Here is an 18,662-nt window from a genome sequence, read left to right as displayed (position 1 = left end):
ATAATGTAGAATCACGCTACCTTGGAGATATTTACTATAATTGTTAGTCTAAGATGACTTTATATTGTAATTAATGTTTTTAATGAGTCAGTTTTGTTTTTTATTTTAGTGTTTCAAGTGTTTACTTTTTTTTTTCTTGCTTTGAGACTGAGTTCTCCCTGGTTTGCCCAGGCTGGAAATAGAATGGCTGAATAGGGGAGTTGCTCAATTGATCCACCAGCCTCAGTCTCCCCAAGAGCAAGGATCACAGACCTCGCTAGAGCACTGTTTTAAGAAAAGTAAGGAAGCATTAGTACATTAGAAATAAGAAAATTTCCACCAGCAATCATTAAAGTGAAACTTTATGCCACTAAAGAAAGGTAGAGGTAGAAGGGAATAAAAACTTATTAAGTCACCTAGAATACAGTTATCTCATTTTGCTTCTCTTAACCACCCATGCTATCGTTGTCCCCATTTTAAAGAAGAGGAAACTGAGGCAGACAGAAGTTAAATATCTTGCCCAAAGTCACCCAGCTAGTTAAGTATCTGAGGTCACGGAGTCTTAAGCTCCGTGTGCTACTCCACAATCTAGCTGCCCTAGAATGTATTTCAGTTATTTGGAAAATTTTTTTTTTAGTTCCTGGAGGTACCAACTAACAGATATTACTTTATCCAGTTACATAACAAATATAAAACCAGATCTGTCCAAAGGCATCACACGTAGAACCAGAATGATATCCCAGTGATAGGAGCATCCAAGATTTTTATGAGGGGGGAGGAGGGATGGATAGTGACTGAAGGTTTTTCTTCCATTTGCTGACTTCTTTGCTGATCCAAGTTGCATCCAATCCCCTCCTTGGACCAGAAGCCTTTGCCAGCCCTCCTTCCGGGCTACACAGTCCAGTTAACCCATCTGTAGCTTGTTTATATAGAACTATTGTATGTTCTGTCCTGGACTGTGAGCCCCCAGGAGGACTTTTGCTTTTCCTCACATCCCCAGTGCATAGCAGTGTCTAGCATGCAATAGGGACTTAACCAATGTTTATTGACTATCAATCATTATGTCTTAAAGTCCTATAGAAAATGGGGCAATAAAATGTGTAAAGTGAGATCTTAAAGATACATTGTTCCCTGATTGCTTCATCCTTATTCACTGGATGCGAATTTTCTGCCCATGGTATAACAATTCCCCCCAAAAAATTTTTTTGATGTTCTTTTTCTAGTTTAATAAGTAATAATTTCCTGTTGTTTCTTTTTAGCTGATCCCTTAGTGGGAAGCATCGCCACTCAGTACATGACCAACAGAGCAGAACACGACAGAATGGCCAGGCAGTGGACCAAGAGATACGCGACATAAATTGGGTTTTCACCAAATTTACATTATTTGTCTGTGATGGAAAGAGCTGCTTATGATTTTGAAGGGGTGGGGGGAGGGTGGGAGCTGATAAAGAGTAGGGTATTTCTATAACAGATTTTATTCAGTCTTTTATTTCCTAAGATTTTGTTGTTGTAACTTAAGGTATCTTGCTACAGTAGACAGTTAGAATTGGTAATAGCATCTTTTGAGACTGTCATTAGTTCTGCAATATTAGCTCAGATATAGTACAAAAAAGAACGTACACATAGACATTTGGGTTCTGTTGCTTGCAATATGTAAAAGATGAAAAACAGCTTAATTTTGTACAGGTACATATGGCATTTATGTAAAGTCCTTCCACGATTACCCTTTTTTTCTTCTTCTTTTCTTCTTCCTTTTTTTTTTTTTTTTTTTTTTGTAAAAAGATGTTGGTTTTTCTCCCCCATGAGAGGGAACATTGATATTTAACAATTGCTTTTTAGAGACTGTCATCTCATGATATATAATATGGACAAGTGGATCTATGGCACCCATATAGGAAATGAGTAGTTAATGTATTTTATTTTATATGCCAATCTACTTTAGTGTGAAAAGATTAGAGGTTTTAATCAGGACTTACAGAAACCTGTAGTGAAATACCTTAAGCTGTTTAACTGTAAGGCGTGGAATAGGAGTCATTCAGTGGATTGGTTATATGTTGTGGGCTACTTCAGTCTGCCTTTGTTACTGTGCTAATAAAAAGCTATTAAAAACAAGGCTACAGCCCTTTCTTTACTCTTGGTGGAGGTTTTAAGGTCCCATCAGCCTTTCACATCACAAGCTGAAATGCTAAAAGAAGTAAGGTTGCCTTTGTCAGTTAAATTGATAGCAGGACAGGATTTGCAATAGAGGCTTCATAAAAAAAGTGATCATCTGGATCAGCTTTTCTCCACTGCAGATGTAACTTTTTCTTATTCTGCTGCTTCGAGATTCAGAGTTCTACGAGACTGACTGATTTGATTGGCTTCCAAAATTAACTTTGCCACTGGAATGCTTAAGTGAATTGTCGTTTAGCCTTCAAATCCTAAAGGAATCTTTGTTGTTGATGGTCCCCCCTCCCCTCCCCATATTTTATGTGCAAAATATAGTTTGGTGAAAGAATTGAAAATATTTATTACATTTTACTCAATGAAATCTACTTCACTCAGTAAATTTCCCTACTGTGAAGACCGAATTAGCACCCTGGATACTTTAGAATCAGCCAGAATCAGGATAAGCAAAAGTCCTTGGTCTTTATTCTTGGTGGAAATGACAGGAATGGACACAGGAATCTCCACTCTTCTCCTGGCCAGAAGTCACTCTGGCTTGTCTTACTCCACCAACCTCTAATTAGGGGCCTCTAATCCCTCCTCCAATGCTCTGTCTACACACCAACAGATCGAGCCCCCACAGAGTAGTGGGGAGGGCCATTTTCCAAGCATATGAGTATTGTCCAATGGGTAGTTAGCCTTAAGTGCTCGGTTGTCCGACCTCAATGCATGAACTCAAGAGTTTCAGCCCTCTATACCCTACGAATCCCCATTCTCCTGAACAGGATGACTGAGAGGCAGTTCATGGATGAACATAAGAGCAAGAAGATAGTCCCAAGATAAAAGCAATTTTGATTCTCCATTTTAATACCATGTAATGGTAGTCCTCAAGACCTAGACTAGAATATCTGTGGTCAGACTTTTTAAAAGTATAAATCATTAGTTATCAATACAAGTAGAATGGAATAAGATGCAATGTTTATCAGCAATGTAGCTGGGAGGGATGCTTACTGTTGCTTCCTCTCATGATAAAGCCACAAGGAAGACCTAGATCAGGAACATCACTAGTTAGGTTGGTACAAGTCAGAAGCTCCTGTGAAGCTATTGGGTGGGTGGGGAACCCACAGGTAAAATAATATCATAACACTGCCCCTTATGGCCCTTAAGCCCGGCAACTGCTCAAGCATCTTATCCAGCCTTTCCCTAATAGCAAAGCAGCCAAAAGGAATGTTTTGTCATTACCCACTGCTGCCCATGATCGATAAGATCAAGACTGACTGTGATTGTGATTATAAAGATGTCTTCAAACAAAACCTTAAGAAGGTTATAAAGCTACGTGGGGCAGAGCCACAGATCCTATTACACCACTAAAGATTAGAAAAACCTGTTTTTGAATCAGTACCTTAGTACTTTCTTTCTCTAATGATCCATTTTTAGCCCTTGGGTTCATTGTGTTATTGCAGTATTATGAAGTGTTTTCAGTGAGAATAAGGGGACCAGGTATATTGGTCACCTTAAGGCACCTTTATTTAAGTGAAAGGGGAAAATCCAAAGTCTACATGGCTGCATTTGTGCTATCCACATTTTATTTTCACAGTCTTAACACAACACAAGTGCACTATCATTTTTAAAAACACTGCTTTGAAATGAATATGTGAATTCTATTTACAACATAATACGATTTCATATTAGAACGGCAGGCAGTCCCTCTTCCTCTCCACCCCCCTCCCCTCCAAACCCATTTTATAAACTATAACTAACTTTAAGGATCTAAAGTGCTTTTAGAGACCTGGTTAGACCTGTTTCCTAAGGGAAAGGTGGATGTTCTAGGCAATAGCTTATTTTAAATCCATTCACTCTTCACAAAAGTCTAGAATGAGACCAGTTGTTTTCTCAGATGCCATTTTACTGTGACAACATCTAATTCTCAGAAGTGGCATTCGATTTGTTCTTCCTTCCAGGCAGGGGGAAAGTTGATTTGCTCTGAGGCTGAGTGAGCTTACTGGCTAAGAGTATGAATGGTTCAATCAACGTTTTCCGGTCAGTCACGGTCACCTCCCACAGCCTCATTCTCTCACTCTTTGCCCATTGCTGGGCCATGTCAGCTTCCACTTTCCTTTGCTCAGATAAATCAGATTTGTTTCCCAAGACAACAATTACTACCTGAAAGGAAGAAAAAGTTAAAGACACTTAAAATTTGTGCCATGACAAATGACCAGCACAAAACTGGAGTCTGGTCAGGCAAGCAACAATACACATTTATCAAGCCCCTGGGAACACAGAAACATGGACTCCTGGGCTCCTGCCTTCCTGTGGTCAAAAATCTACTCTTGGCAAGGCTGTCACCTCATCCTTTTGCAGGTGCAATTTGAGGTGGATTTGCATTGTACCTACTTCCTGACAAGAACATGCGCCTCCACGCAAAAGGGAGGAAAGGTATTTGGAGAAAAGGGCAAAAGGAACTTCACAGCCCCCAAATCATTATGCTATCTATCATGCTTTCTTTTCCACACTGGACTAAGAAGCAAGCACTAATGGAAGATAAGAATTAAGAGTGATTTAAATCCATGGTCACACTGAACTATTGATGGGATGGAGTCCAAATATTAAGATCTGACTGAAACAGAAAAAATTTTATTATGGCTAATATTTGGAGAATTAAAATGATGACTTCAAAACAAAAGGAATAAAGTTTGCCAGTTCAATAGACCACTGAGATATATCCCAAACCTTTGCTTTAACCCACTCCCAAAAAGGCACCTCCTTCCTTCCCTGGTACATGGGGAGCTATACCGAGAAAAGTCAAAAGAATTGGTGACCACGGGAAAAGTGTTTTTAAAAACATTCAAATTTTTATGTATTCAATTATTATTTTAAAACTAAAAAAACTTTTTTAAATACAATATGCCATTGTTATGTGCACCTTAAAATTGAGTTCACTTAAAATCACTCAATTTTAAGGTGTTCACTGTAATTCCCCAAAAACCACTCACTTTAGGCCACAACTTCAAACTTCTCCTCTAAGCATTATTTGATTAAAGGGATGTATGGCTTCATATATTTAGATTCTGCAATGTTGGCAGCCATGAAGAAAATGATAAGCATGGGATCTAATAAGTATGATTTTCTAAAGAATTTAAAGCTATTTGGATGCCAGAAATCAAAGCAAGAAAAAAGGTTGAAAAGTCTTGGTTATTTTTAATAGTCAGAGCATGCTTTGGAAAAAGCAAAAATGGCCAAAGGATCCACATAATTCCAGAAAAGATGGAGCCAGAAGAATGGAATTCTAGCTTTTTTTCTAGAGTGGGTGATTTCATTTCCCATTAAATGCTCATCCTTCCCCTATATCACTTCTTTCTCAGGATGTATTTTTCTGGGGAATAGAGGACGACCGTTCCACAACTCTCTTCTCTCCTCCATTCCCAAACCCTGCCATACACAGCTTTGACATGATGCTGCGTCGGGCTTCTAGTTAGGCAATGCCGTGTCTTCTTAGCTGGACAAGGACAATACATGTGCTGAGTATTCCTTCACTGAGGGATTGGCCCAGATTAGGACGTCTTAAGTTTTGTCCACCAGCAACCCCTTTTTGCCTGAGAAACTTTTATAGAACAGGTATGCAAATCAAACATTTACTGATGATAAATCATAAATTTATTTTAAACTGTGGGATATATAATTTTAACCATTTGTTAAGGACAAAAGCAGACGTTTTTGCATGCTAATGAGATGGATGTGCTTATTTTTACACAAAGAATTAAAACTCGGCAGAGTATTCGACACCTTTTACTGTTGCCAAACTTTAAATTCCACATTCAGTTACACAACCCCACCGAGTCTTGACCCACAGTTCAAGAAGCTTTGGCCTAGCTGGCCTCTGAGATGAGTAATATTTATTCTAATGAAAACAATAAAGCTCCTAAGCATGGAATAGCGATCTGACACCTTAAAAAGAGTTAAAAGTAGCTTATCATTTCCTTCATGTTTATGTGGAACAAAAGAGAAAATAAAAGTTCTGATCTCAAAAATGAAGGCAGAAAATCAGCTGGCCGGTAAGTGCCAAAGCCAAGCAGTCTGTACCAGCTTTTATGATTAAACATGAAAAAATTTTTATTTTTGTGACAAGATCACAAATATCTTTTAAAGTCCAATTTTGTTTTACAAATCAGTCTTAAGATTTGGATGGAAAACCTTCCACATTTCAAATGGGGCAGCTTACCTCTTTTTTGTCTCTGAACTTATCTATGTCCTTCTTAAGAATCTCCACCCTCCGAAAGGATTCAAGGTCATTCATCGCATAGACCAGCACAAACCCATCAGCAAAAGAGAAGTAGTGCTTGGGCAGCTCGTCGCCTTCCTGCAGACCCCGCGTGTCGTAGAGGCGCAGCTGCTCCTTCACCCCGCGATCAGTTTCCACCGAGGCCACGTACACATCTTCCACCGTCTCACTGTCTTCCTTACCTGGTGTTGGAGGGAAAACGCACACAGTCAGCTGTCTGCTCTCTTGTCATTGTTGGTGCAACGTCCTTCTCCCAACCATAAGCTGGAGGGGACTCAAAGCTAAGAGTGCAAATCCTACCGGCTGCCGGCTCAGAGCAACCCCAGGACAATGGCCTCAAGTTCTCCTGAAAAGCAGAGGGATGCAAGGACACAAAGACCTCAGATTCCTGGGACCAGCCCCTGTGCTATGGAAGACTGCCTCCTGGACCAGCGCAGAGTGTGCGCCCACGCCGATGATCTCACGAGTCCTTCTGATGCTGAAGAGCGCACAAGCCCTCTGGAAATGCTTCATTCCAGCACTGAGAAGCAGTCAGAGCCTCCCTCCCCTGCCCCCCACATGCACGCATGTCTTAATCATACAAAGAACTAAACAAATAAAACCAGGTCCTTAAAGTTACAAGAAATGAAGTTGTAGCCACAGAAAGCAGAAGGGGATGGAAGAACAGAATCCTTTCCTGAATCCTGCTCTCCTGTTGGCTACCACTTGCCTCCCATTGGGCCCTCTCCGCTGCCCTGCAATAACAAGGAGCCCCAAACACCCAGTGACTGCCCATTGTTGCTGCTGCTCCTCTCCAAGACCATACCCCCCATCTGACCCCTTCTTCAGTCCTCGGCTGGCATTTTCCAAGGTCAGTGCCAGGCCCCTGTCCACATGCTTGCTGGGCAGCCTCATCAGCAGGCAGGGTTTGCTCTACAGATGGGTCCCTCATTTTAGCATGTCCCAAGCCAAACTCATTGTTTTTCTCCAAGTGAGCCAAACTCATCACCTGCCCCCCTCTCCAAGCGTGCCAGACTCATCGCCTGCCCCCCTCTCTGAGCAAGCCAAAGTTGTTGCCTGCCACCTCCAAGCGAGCCAGACTCATCGCCTGCCCCCCACTCCAAGCGAGCCAAATTTATCACCTGCCCCTCCCTCTCCGAGCTTGCTCTTCTCACAAAGGTCCCCATTTCCGTCTGTCCAGGGTCTGGGTCCCTAACCTCCAGGCTAAGCTGGAATTTCTTCTGCTTAACTGCACGCAGGCCAATCTCTTGGAGCCCTGCACTTGAGCTGGCTCCAACCTCCCTCCTCCTGACTGCCCCCCACATCCACCCCCACAATCTCTCATCTCTACTACTTCTTTCCATTCACCTCAGAGCCCCTCTCAAGTTCCACTATCTGCATAGTCATCGCTGCTCCCTCTCAAATCCTAGTGCCTTCCCCCCAGATCACTTTGTATACATTTTTATGTTTTATATTTATGTGTATACGTCTTATCTCCCCCAGAATAATGCAAATGCCCTTAATCACTGTATCTTTGATATCTGGCATATAAGGTGGCTTACGAGTTGTTTTTTTTTCCTTTCTAGGATACATCTCTGATCTCAGGCTTAAATTCTCTTAACTAATGAGCCTTCCTCACTGATCCCAATGTACTTCCTTTTCCCAAATCATGTGCTCTCAATCAGGGTTCCTTAAACTTTCCATCACGAAACCTTTTTTTGCCTGAGAAATCTTTATGTGAACCTGGCATACAAAATAGATACGCAAATCAAACATTTACTGATAATGAATTATAATTTAGTGACCTCCACATTACTAGATACTGGGCTCTAGACCAGTGGTTCTCAAACTTTTGTTCTCAGTATCTTCATGTTATTAAAAAACTATCGAGGATCTGTCCAAAGAGTTTTTGTTCACATGGGTTATATTTATAGCTATTTACTATATTAGAAATAAAAAATAATTTTGAATTTATAGACCCACTGAAAGGGTTTCAGAGATCCCAACAATTCTTTGGACTACACTTTGAGGACCACTGCTGAGTCTAGACAATATCTGCCATCTGTATAAACTGTTTACCAGTAGTGTTAAATAGTGCCTAAATAGGGCGTCTGGGAGGTCCTGTTATATCTTACTTTTCTCTCAAAGATTTCAAGCCTTTGTGGCACAACTTCTATTTTTTTATCCCAAATAACATGTTTTATGAAGGATTCCCAACTACCTCAAGTAGTTCCCAGGTCACGTTAAAAAAAAAAAAAAACTGCTAAAAAGAAACCAGCCTTACCAATAATGTGATTCCCATAAAGAAGCTGCTCCAAAATCGCAGTTTTCCCCACAGATACTCCTCCACAAACCACGACCTTACAGCCTTTTCCCATCTTGTCTGATAAATTCTGCACAAAAATGCATTTGCTTTAATTAAAAACATTATGGTAACTTTAGAGAGAATAATAGTTAAAATGTTATCTTATTGAAGCTAAATTTAATAATGTTCAAGAGTATATAGGAGTGGTTGCCACACTTAATTTGAAAAATTCCTGTTACAGATTATGCTGAAGATAGAAAATAGAGCTCGTTTACTCACCACAAATCCTTGGAAAAATTTTCCAAAGGGAATAAAAATCATAGCTAAAAATTTGTAGAGCATTTTGGCGCCAAAGACTTAAAAACTGGTACTAGTTAACCTTCAGCTGGGCCACGTAAACATGGGTCTAAAAATCTTCAGTGGTTAAACTTCAAAGGAAGTGGCCAGGGAGGGTGATGGTAAAACTCTTAGAAAGGGGAAGGGGGGGAGGTTGGAAGTTTCCTTCTCTACAAGTTCTTCTGTTTATAAGGTTGGGGGGGAAATGTAGCAATCTCCATATTTCTTTTCGACACTGCCCACTCAAAATTCTCTTCCTTAGAGATGTGTAGAAGGCAACAACAAAGCGTGACTAAAATCCCACCTTCTGCAAGAAGCCTTTCCTGATGCCCTTCGATTAAAAGCTGGTGCCTTCCCTCTGCTGATTTTCTCCAAGCTATCCCACAAACATTGTCTCTCCAGCTGTTTTGTGGCTGTCTTCCCCGAGAGACTTTTGCCTTCCCCTGTATCCCCAGCACTTAGCACAGTGCCTGACACAGCAGAGGCTTCACTGACTCCTGGCCTGCTAACGAAAACACTGGAAGAGCACAGATAAATATTACAAGGAGCAAAGCTCCCTAAAATGCCTATCATTTACATACAAAAGTACTAGCATGCCTTTTTCTGCCAGCACCAGCTGTTCGAACATTAGGGTTGCTTTCCATCTAATTTTCTTGATGTTTTCCATATAGGCTAAAGCTCAGTGCTAAGGAAGGTTAGGAGCTGACTGATGTTTGGTCGAGCTGATTAGTTTTTCTGTATTTCCCAATCATCTAGCTTATCAGTGAGGTGGCAATATGGGGGAAATGGTAAGAAATTGTAGACTGATGAATAAAAGTCAACAGACCAAAAAAAAAAAAAAGGCAAGCCAAAATGTCACAAATCGTTATTTTAATAAAGGTTTTTCATTGTGCTGCTTGAATTTAATAGGCATTACCATTTAGAAACTCAGAGGGAAAGGAAGATGTTGCCAATCAGAAGTAAAGTCCTTATTGTTGTCCTTCCTTCTATTAGAGTATGACATCAGTGAGGCGATAACAAGCCGTACAAGTGAACTGAATTTAAGAGAGTGGGCTCCGAAAAGTCACCAGCCTTACTTCACCAGCTCTCATTAAGAGATTTTACCATTTAAATTTCCTGTTATTTCTTCTCTCCTTCTAGTGTGTATATCTTTTGACTAAATTTCATCCCCATGAGCATATATAAGTATTAATCCTTCTTTCTTCGAATTCTTAGATTTAAGGGAAAAAAACAAACAACCTGATTGCTAAATATTAGAGTCTCTTAGAAGCTGGGAAATGACCAATGTGAAATATTCATAGAAGGCTGTTTCTCCCCGATACAAAAACTGAGTCAGTTTAACAATTCAGCTCTTAAAAAGAAAACAGCCAATTTGGAGAAAACACTTTTTTTAACTTTCATTTTATACACAGGTCCATGATTTTAAACATTCCCAGTTCTAAAAAGCTTTAATAAGCTTGGCAATACTAAAAAAAGGAAAGCAGAAAAGGCCCAAAGTATATCACCGATAAAATTTAATCAATTGACAATAAAAAATGAATTTCCTTAAAACGAAATACTAATCAAATAAATCACATCTACTAATCCCACCCTCATCTCCCCTAGCTAAAGTGAGCTATATAAGATAAAAGAGTAAAAGAGGAGGCTGAAGGAAGGGGAAACAGCTAATGAATCTTACTTTCCACAAAAGATAGATTTCTTGAGGTTTTTTATTTTATTATCAGTGATTCCATTTTATTGGTGAAATCAATCTTTTTTAAATTTTTGATACTAGTAATTTGATTTTCCTCTTTTTAAAAAAATAGTATTTTATTTCTTCCCAGTTACATGTAAAGACAATTTTCAACATTCATTTAAAAAACTTTTGAGTTCGTAAGATATTTTTTAAAGTTAAAATTTTGTCAATGAAATAATTTAAAGAAGTTTAGCTCATTGTTAAAAGAATTTCTTCCTTGGTTCTCTCTGTAAAAAGAAAGCTTTCAAAATATTAAATGTGACATAGAGGACACAAGTTTAAATTTTTCTGAACTAACTCATTCGTTTGAAAAACACTTATCCAATTGGGTAATCCTAATAATCTAAAACAGGGCTTGAATATGAAAAAAGAAAATGCCAATGAGCAGTTCAAACATAATCATAGACCACATATACTTTTACTCCATAGCAGAGGTGCCCAGGTTTTATTGATTCTTGTTTTAGACACAATTCCAATTAGTTTGATTCTCTGGATTCCCAGATAACAGCAGATCCAGGAAAGCTGACAGAGGTTAAGAAATGACAGTTTACAAAGTGTGAAAACTGCAAAGTCTATAAAAAGTCAATTTCCACCCAAATGTATTTCAATTGTTTTAAATGGCATTTGAAAAGAAATTAAGTTACTCAAAAGATGCTCAAAAGGAAAGGTGATGACATAATTATTTCATGACCACAGAGAAGAGGCACTTTAGCCAAGAAGCTGGAGCTGGCTTTGAAGACTCCAAGACTCATCAGGAGTGCCATCACTTAATGTTTCCCCAGAATGGAGACAGATCTGCAGTGAGAGTTTCACCCCGACTCTCCCCAGGTCCCAGTTCCCAGGTCTTGCCCACTACAAAAAGGCTATTAGTAATTTGTGTTCCTGTGGGTCCTCTTCTCTTTCCTTCAAGATTTTGGACAATAGCTATAGTGGACTGCGGTTAGGTCAAAGTATGTCTAAGTTTGACTGGAGCAGAATGACAAATTGCTTCCAAGATTGGCTATACCAATTCCAAGTTGTAATAACAGCATCAGTTTGCCTCTTGAGCTACATCCCTCTAGCATGTCTTGTCATCTTGGCCAATACAATGGGTATAAGGTAAAACCGCAGAGTTGTTTTAATTTGCATTTTCAAAAATACTGATTTGTGGTATTTTGACAGCTCAGATTTCTTCCTTTGATAACTGCCTGTTCATATTATTTGACCAATGAGGGAAAGACTCCAATTCCCACACATTTCCATCATTCTTTAGAGAAATTAGCTGCGCACTTTCTTCCCCAGTGACCTGTTTCCCTTTTAATTTTATCTGAATTTTGTTCATGCAAACATTTTAAAATTTTACATCATAAAATTAAGATATATGAATATCTTGAAATACTATCCCATAAGAACTGTAAATAAGTAAAAACAAAACAAAACAAAAACAAGCAAATTCAAGGGAACAAATAAGTACTGCAAAGACAACTTTCAAAAATTTAAGAATACCGATTAACACAATGGTTATCCATGATTGCATCAGACCATAATAACACATGTGCCTCCTGAGCATGAGTGGTTATGGATTCAAGACTCAAAATGAGACAAGTAATTCTGGATATAGACTATAGAATGATTTGTCTCTCACTGTACCTAGCTATAGCTATGGCAATAGCAATGATTTTTTTTTTTTTTAATTAGGGATGGGAAAGAGAGAAAATACTTTTTAGTTGAAAAATCAAATTTAAAAAGTAGTAAAGGCAAATTTCCTCATTAGGAGTTCCCTATAGAGGTGTCAAGCTTGGCAGAACTGGATCAAAATGTTATTGGGGAATCTTAAGCAAAATAAAAATGTTGTAGTTTTCCAGGTCAATATGCAGCTTGCAGGGATCTGTTTCTATTTGAGTTTGAGTCCAGGATTCCACTCTCTTCCCGCGCCCCCGGCCTCCCCAACCCCTGCAGGAGCTATAGTTACCATTTATTTAGAGGCTTTGCAATGCGTTACCTAATTTGGTGCCAGTTACACCGCTGTGGAAAAGGCAGCATAAATAATAGCATTTTATAGAAAACAGCGACTCCAAGCCGGAGTGTCACTTTTGGTGCCCCATGGAGAAGGAACTCGCTGGGCAGGAAGATGTGTGAATATCTGGCTCTGCAACTGTCTTTGGGGAGAGCTACCCGCGTTGAGGGCCTCAGTTTCCCCATCTATATAATGAAACGCTCTCACCCCATTCATCCTTCATCCCAGCAGCCGGGAGGAGGCGCGGGAGTTTCACGGGAGATGGGGAGCCACTGGCCGGTCGGAGCCCGAGGTCCCGTCCTAGAGCGCGCTTCGCTCTGGTTCCGACAACGACCTTTTTAAGGACTGGCCGCAGTCTGCCGCGCCCCGGGCTCAGTCCGGCCGAACCCCGTTTGGGGACGCTTGGCTCATCTGACTTTAAACCTGGGAGAACTGTTCTAGGGGAGGAGCTAGTCCTGGGATCCCGGGCCGCGGCGCCAGAGGGCAGGACGCTGGGCGGAGCAACAGCCGGATCCGAACCCCCCACCTCCGACTCCAAACCCAGGATTTTTTTGGCCCTGGCTCTCCTCCCCTCCCTCCTACTCTCTAGCTCCTGGAGGAGCCTCGAGGCAGTGACTCTTCCCCACCCCAGGCAGAAGGGGCCCAGCCTACCCCGAGGGGTAAAGCTAACGGTGTTGCCTGCGGTTCCATTACAGACTGGAAAAGTGAGCGGCCCAGATCAAGCTCGGCGCTGCCATTTGAGCTACCTGGGGTCGAGAGGGAGGAAGAAGACTAAAGAGCTCAGTGGGTCAGGGTTCAGAGCCGGGCTCGAACCCAGGTCCGCCCGGTTTGCACTTGGAAGCCGGGGAATCCCCGGACTCCCGCATCCAGTTCAGGAGAGGAGTGCGTTTCCTAGGCAACGGAGAATGCCTTGCCCCAAGCTCCCCGCCAGGTGCAGGGGGTGTGTGAGAAAAACCCTTGGGGGAGGGGGCAAGCAGACTTCTCACGCGCACCATGGGGGGTGGGGGTGGGTGGAAGAAGAGGGTCCAAGGGACGGTGGCCCGGCAGGTTCAAGATTCAGTCAGGACTCTTCGCAGCCTCCTCTTCCCCTCCCCCCGCCCCGGTCCTTCCGAGGTGAGGATGGGGGACACCTGATTAAGGGGCGAGGCAGAAAAAGCGCTGCTAGACGCCTTCCCCCCAAATGGAAAAGCGTCCTCTTCCCTCCCCGTTTACAAGCCGAGGGAAGCAAGCTCGGCGCCCCGCGGCTCCCCTTGTTACCTGCCGAGAGAGGGGCCAAGCTGTCAGGGGGAGCCGCGCACGCGCCCTCGCGCCCTCTCGCAAGCGCAATCCGTGCTCTCCTGCCCCTCTCCCGCCCCAGCGGGATCCGTAGTTTAGGCTCCCCGCGATCTAGCGGGAGAGGTACCGAGCGTTCTCCAGCCCGAGGGGGAACAAGAGAGCATGAGCAGCGCGTCTATAGTAGGCAGTGTCATCCCTTGCTCCTCCCCTTTGGAGAGGCCGCGCCCTCCATTCCGCCCCCTCCGAGGCCGCCACGATACCGGGCGGAAGGACTACAATTCCCATGAGGCTGTGCTGTAGCCGAGTGCCTGAGCCGGAAAGAGGATTCTGTGGGGAGAGGAAGGGCCCATAAAGGATTGTGGGAAAGCGGACTCTTTCTTTCCGGTTGGTGGCAGCCATCAGGCAGGTAGGGAACCCCTGTCTCGTTCGAGCCATCCGCCCGTAATCCACCTTTTGCTTTGGCCATCCGAGCCCGGGTCCCATGCGCCCAGAGGCCTCGGCGTGTGTGCCGTGCGATGCGGCCTTGGCTGGGGCCCGGGGCAGCGGGAGCGGGGATAGGAGGGAGGCTGGGCCGGCGCGGGGGAGCTGACGCCGCCGGGCAGCCGACTCTGGGGGGGGCGGCCCCCGAACCAGTGCCGAGGCCCGGCGTGGGCCCGAGCCGGTGGCCGGGCGCGTTTCTTAAGCGAGTGCGCTCTCTTCCAGGCTAAGCGGGAGCCAGCATGGGGGCCTACAAATACATCCAGGAGCTCTGGAGGAAGAAGCAGTCGGACGTGATGCGGTTCCTGCTGCGCGTGCGCTGCTGGCAGTACCGCCAACTGTCTGCTCTGCACCGCGCCCCGCGGCCCACGAGACCCGACAAGGCGCGGCGGCTGGGCTACAAGGCCAAGCAGGGTGAGGACCGGGGAGCCGGAGTCGCGCCTCACCTGGCCTTGCCTTTGCACGAACGTCGAGAGCGCATGGGCTGGGAGCATGGAGCTTTTGAGCTTGGACCCCAGGGAGTCCATGCATGGGGGAGGGGGGGCCCCGAACTTACTTGGTTACATTTAATTTCCTTTGTAGTCTTAGCTGGGCGCGTTTGAGGCTGGAAGCACCAGAACTGACGCGATGTCATAATAGAGGCGCGGGTTCAGGCCCTGGGCAGCGGCCGGCACCGAGCTCCCAAGACGCGCCGGAGATTTGGGGGGATCGGGGAGCTCACGGCCCGCTGGACTTAGTGCCTGTAGCGGACCGAGAAACTTGTTCCTTTTAGGCTATGTCATCTACCGGATCCGAGTTCGCCGTGGAGGGCGAAAGCGTCCGGTTCCCAAGGGCGCGACCTATGGGAAACCTGTGCATCATGGTGTCAACCAGCTGAAGTTTGCCAGGAGCCTTCAGTCTGTTGCAGAAGTAAGATTGAGGTTTTTTTCTTTTGAAATTAATAGTTCTGTTAGATATGGGAAACAAAATGGTGTGAGGCGAAAATCCTGTTCAGCTGAGGCAGAATCCCCGAGTCCTGTAAGGTGTTTTTGCTTTTTTTTTTTTGTTAGACATTTTCAACAAGCTCAGAATCATTAAAACGTCTTTCAAAAGAGATGCTGCTCACAGTATATGTAGATCCTTAACCTGGAGCCATTGTATTTGGATGAAGGGGATAATTAAATTTGTTTTCAGTAACCTCTGACTTAGCATTTTTGTCTGTTAGAAATATAGGCAATAAAAATATCCTGAGAAGAGATCCTTTGGCTTCACCAGACTACTAAGGATGTAATATGTCCCAAAAAAGGTTGAGAAACCCTTAGGTATTCCTGATTTTAAAAGTGTCCTCTATTTATTATAAAGTTTTATCTTGTGTGTAGTTTGACCTCATGAGACTGAGCTTGAGAGCAAGAATTTGGATTTTTTGCCGTTCTTTGCACCTGTAATGCTTAGCATTTGGCAAGCAAATAGAAGATGCTTAATAGTCCTTATTGACTGTTGAGAAAAGATGAAAAACTGTTATTCATATGAAAATAAATTTGATGTCAGTCTGACTAAATTTCATAAATGTTGGTATGGAAACATGACTAATGCACAACAGGGGCTGGTGGAACTTGAAAAGTTGACACTTTTATAATTCATCAGTCCAGAAGTGATGGACTCATTAAATATATGTTCTTTATTTGAGAATTGACTAGAGCTTTGCAAAAACAAAACTAATCCAGAAATCTCTCAAGAAAGTATTTTGATGGTACTTGGGGAAAGCTGTAATGACCCAAAGAACTTAATTATGACCATCCCATCAGAGGGTAAACTCCTTAAGGGCAGGGACTGTGTTTTTCATGTATCCAACTTTTAGCACAGTTCCTTCATTTAGCAAATATTTATTGATTATAGTTTGTTGACTGCTGAAAGTTAGATTGTAATCCCTCCAAATTGTTTTGTTTTAGATTGGCAGGAAGGCTTTTGCTGTAGATCTATGAGTTTTGTTTTATTTAGAGATTGTAAAGTTAGAAGACCATTGGTGTTTTTTGTTCCCCTGTTAGTATAACATCACCATCACCAGACACTAGTTTTTTCCATGGATCTGGTTGCATCTGTTAATTCAATTGAACCAAGCTTTGTGCTCAGCCCTACCCTCAAGGAACTTAACTTGAAAATGTTTAATTTTGGAAGAAAAGTCAGAATCGTCCAATAACACACCCTTTCCCCAAGCTGGGGTGGTGTTGATTTAGTTCCCCCCCCTGACAACAGGAGTGGGAAAGCTGATGACAAGAAAGAAATTTAAGTGATCAGTATGTCAAGCCTAGTAATAGGAGGCAAGTTGAAACCAATTCATCAGTAAATTAAGCTCATCAGTAGATTAGACTTAGGCTTAAGATAAGTTTCTTTGGTACTTTACACAAACCTAGAAGCATTTTATGACTTGAAGCTAGGATTTCTAACCATTTGAGGACCTAGAGACAGGTCAGGGGTAGCACTCTGGGCCTGGAGTCAGGAAGATCAGCATTCAAATCCTGTGTATGACTCATGGCATTTTCCATACCTCAGTTTAGGAATCATAATAGCATCTAATTCTCAGGATTGTTTGGGAGACTCTAAAAAGATGCGACATATATAGGAAAGCACATTGGATGATATGCTGCTTCTCCTTCCTTAAGGCTTAGTGTCATTTTCACTATTTTGTCACAAAATTGGAAGTGAAAAAACATTGGAGTCCAGTGATCCAGAATTCAGCAAGCAACAGGCATTTAAGCTTTGTTAGACTGGGAGTCAAGAATCTTAAACTGAGGAGAAAGCATGACCATGCCCTAGGTATGCACTGGGTCTAATCAGAGTAGATAGGCTTCAGGGGCAACTCACAGCTGGTGGTCCTGGAAAGGCCTAGTCTTAAGGAAACAAGGAAAGCAGGGGCATAGATGGGCTCTTAGAGCCTCAGTTTCCCAGGAGTTGGTCCCTAGATTAGTCCCTAGAGTCATTTTCAGCTCTTTACTAGTGATCCTATGACTTTTTTTTTCTGCTAGGGGGATGGAGGAAAGTATTTCAGATAGTTTGGGTATCTTGATTTATATAAGAAGTACACATGTGAAAGAAATGTGATATTTAACAAATGCACCACCTCCCTGAGTATTATTCTGGTTACTTTAGTACATATTGACTAAGCAGTTATTGCTACCAAGCACTATGCTAGAACAACAATCAGGAACTCTTCAAGGACCTTATGTTTTACTGCTTATGTGAACCTAACATGCCAGTATTGCATGAATAGTCTGTTGTGGCCTGTCTGTGCCTGCTTGTGGCAATTTTTTTTTACAGGCATTAGAATATACTATTATAATACTGTGGGTTATTTGTAAACATCTCCAGGAGAAAACGCAGGAATTGGAATTTTAATATCTCCTTCTATTTTAGGAACGTGCTGGCCGCCACTGTGGAGCCCTGAGAGTCTTGAACTCCTACTGGGTGGGTGAAGACTCAACCTACAAATTCTTTGAAGTTATTCTTATTGACCCATTCCACAAAGCTATCAGACGAAACCCCGATACTCAATGGATAACCAAGCCAGTGCACAAACACAGAGAGATGCGTGGGCTTACCTCAGCTGGCAGGAAGAGCAGGGGTCTTGGAAAGGGTCACAAATTCCACCATACCATTGGAGGATCTCGTCGTGCTGCTTGGAGAAGGCGCAACACTCTCCAGCTACACCGATACCGCTAATTGGTGTGCATTAATTTGTAAACTTAAATGTTTAATAAACAAAATTCAGGAAATTTGTGTTGCCTGCAGTTTCTAAAATACAGGTTTTAGGAATTGCCAGATAATAAGGGTTAACAAAATACAATAATTGTGAAAAACTTGGGGCCAAATAAATCTTTGAAGAACTATTAATACTCAAATTTTTATTTTTTAAGAGATTTAACTAATAGGTGCATGTGCAAACTCTACTGTGGCAACCATAAATTGAAAATTTGTAACTTGGGATCCCATCAAAAGAAAATCAAAACATCAAAAATGTATTTTTGAAGGGAATAAATTTCTCTTCTGATTTTCGTTGAATAATTTTTTCCGCAGTAGAATAGATCTCAGAATTGGTACTGGTAGTTACATTTTTGCAACCATAGGAAAAGAGTTTGGAGTAAAAGGTCTGGCTGGGTTCAAGTCCTCGGAAGGTATAGAG

At 42.4% G+C, this 18,662-nt stretch overlaps 3 protein-coding genes across 9 annotated transcripts in view; 2 read left to right on the top strand and 1 right to left on the bottom strand.

The window, feature by feature from the left end:
* Nucleotides 1–2,091, top strand: part of UBE2E1 (ubiquitin conjugating enzyme E2 E1) — a 41,183-nt gene extending 39,092 nt beyond the window's left edge. For all 3 annotated transcript variants that reach the window (XM_052001838.1, XM_052001836.1, XM_052001837.1), the window contains one exon: nt 1,239–2,091. In XM_052001838.1, coding sequence (XP_051857798.1) covers nt 1,239–1,336 — 98 coding nt within the window. In that variant the 3' untranslated portion in view covers nt 1,337–2,091. The remainder of the gene's footprint in view (nt 1–1,238) is intronic.
* Nucleotides 2,092–3,692: 1,601 nt separating this feature from the next.
* NKIRAS1 (NFKB inhibitor interacting Ras like 1) lies at nt 3,693–15,272 on the bottom strand. Of its 5 annotated transcripts, none has more exons than XM_052001830.1 (4): nt 14,953–15,272; nt 8,667–8,775; nt 6,344–6,585; nt 3,693–4,287 (listed from the first exon to the last, which is right to left on the bottom strand). In XM_052001830.1, exons 1-4 carry the CDS (start codon nt 15,031–15,033, stop codon nt 4,045–4,047), a joined length of 675 nt encoding a protein of 224 aa, XP_051857790.1. In that variant the 5' UTR covers nt 15,034–15,272; the 3' UTR covers nt 3,693–4,044. The 5 variants fall into 5 exon arrangements, with proteins under 5 accessions (XP_051857790.1, XP_051857792.1, XP_051857793.1 ...); XM_052001832.1 differs by lacking the exon at nt 14,953–15,272 and adding an exon at nt 14,012–14,104; XM_052001833.1 differs by lacking the exon at nt 14,953–15,272 and adding an exon at nt 13,501–13,678.
* On the top strand, nt 14,322–18,255 carry RPL15 (ribosomal protein L15). The gene is made up of 4 exons (XM_052001835.1): nt 14,322–14,435; nt 14,732–14,920; nt 15,279–15,415; nt 17,897–18,255. Exons 2-4 carry the CDS (start codon nt 14,749–14,751, stop codon nt 18,200–18,202), a joined length of 615 nt encoding a protein of 204 aa, XP_051857795.1. The 5' UTR covers nt 14,322–14,435; nt 14,732–14,748; the 3' UTR covers nt 18,203–18,255.
* Nucleotides 18,256–18,662: the final 407 nt, after the last annotated feature.

Source organism: Antechinus flavipes, chromosome 5 (assembly GCF_016432865.1).
Source record: "Antechinus flavipes isolate AdamAnt ecotype Samford, QLD, Australia chromosome 5, AdamAnt_v2, whole genome shotgun sequence".
In the NCBI taxonomy this organism is placed as follows: domain Eukaryota; kingdom Metazoa; phylum Chordata; class Mammalia; order Dasyuromorphia; family Dasyuridae; genus Antechinus; species Antechinus flavipes.
This window is presented reverse-complemented; position numbering and strand designations above follow the sequence as displayed.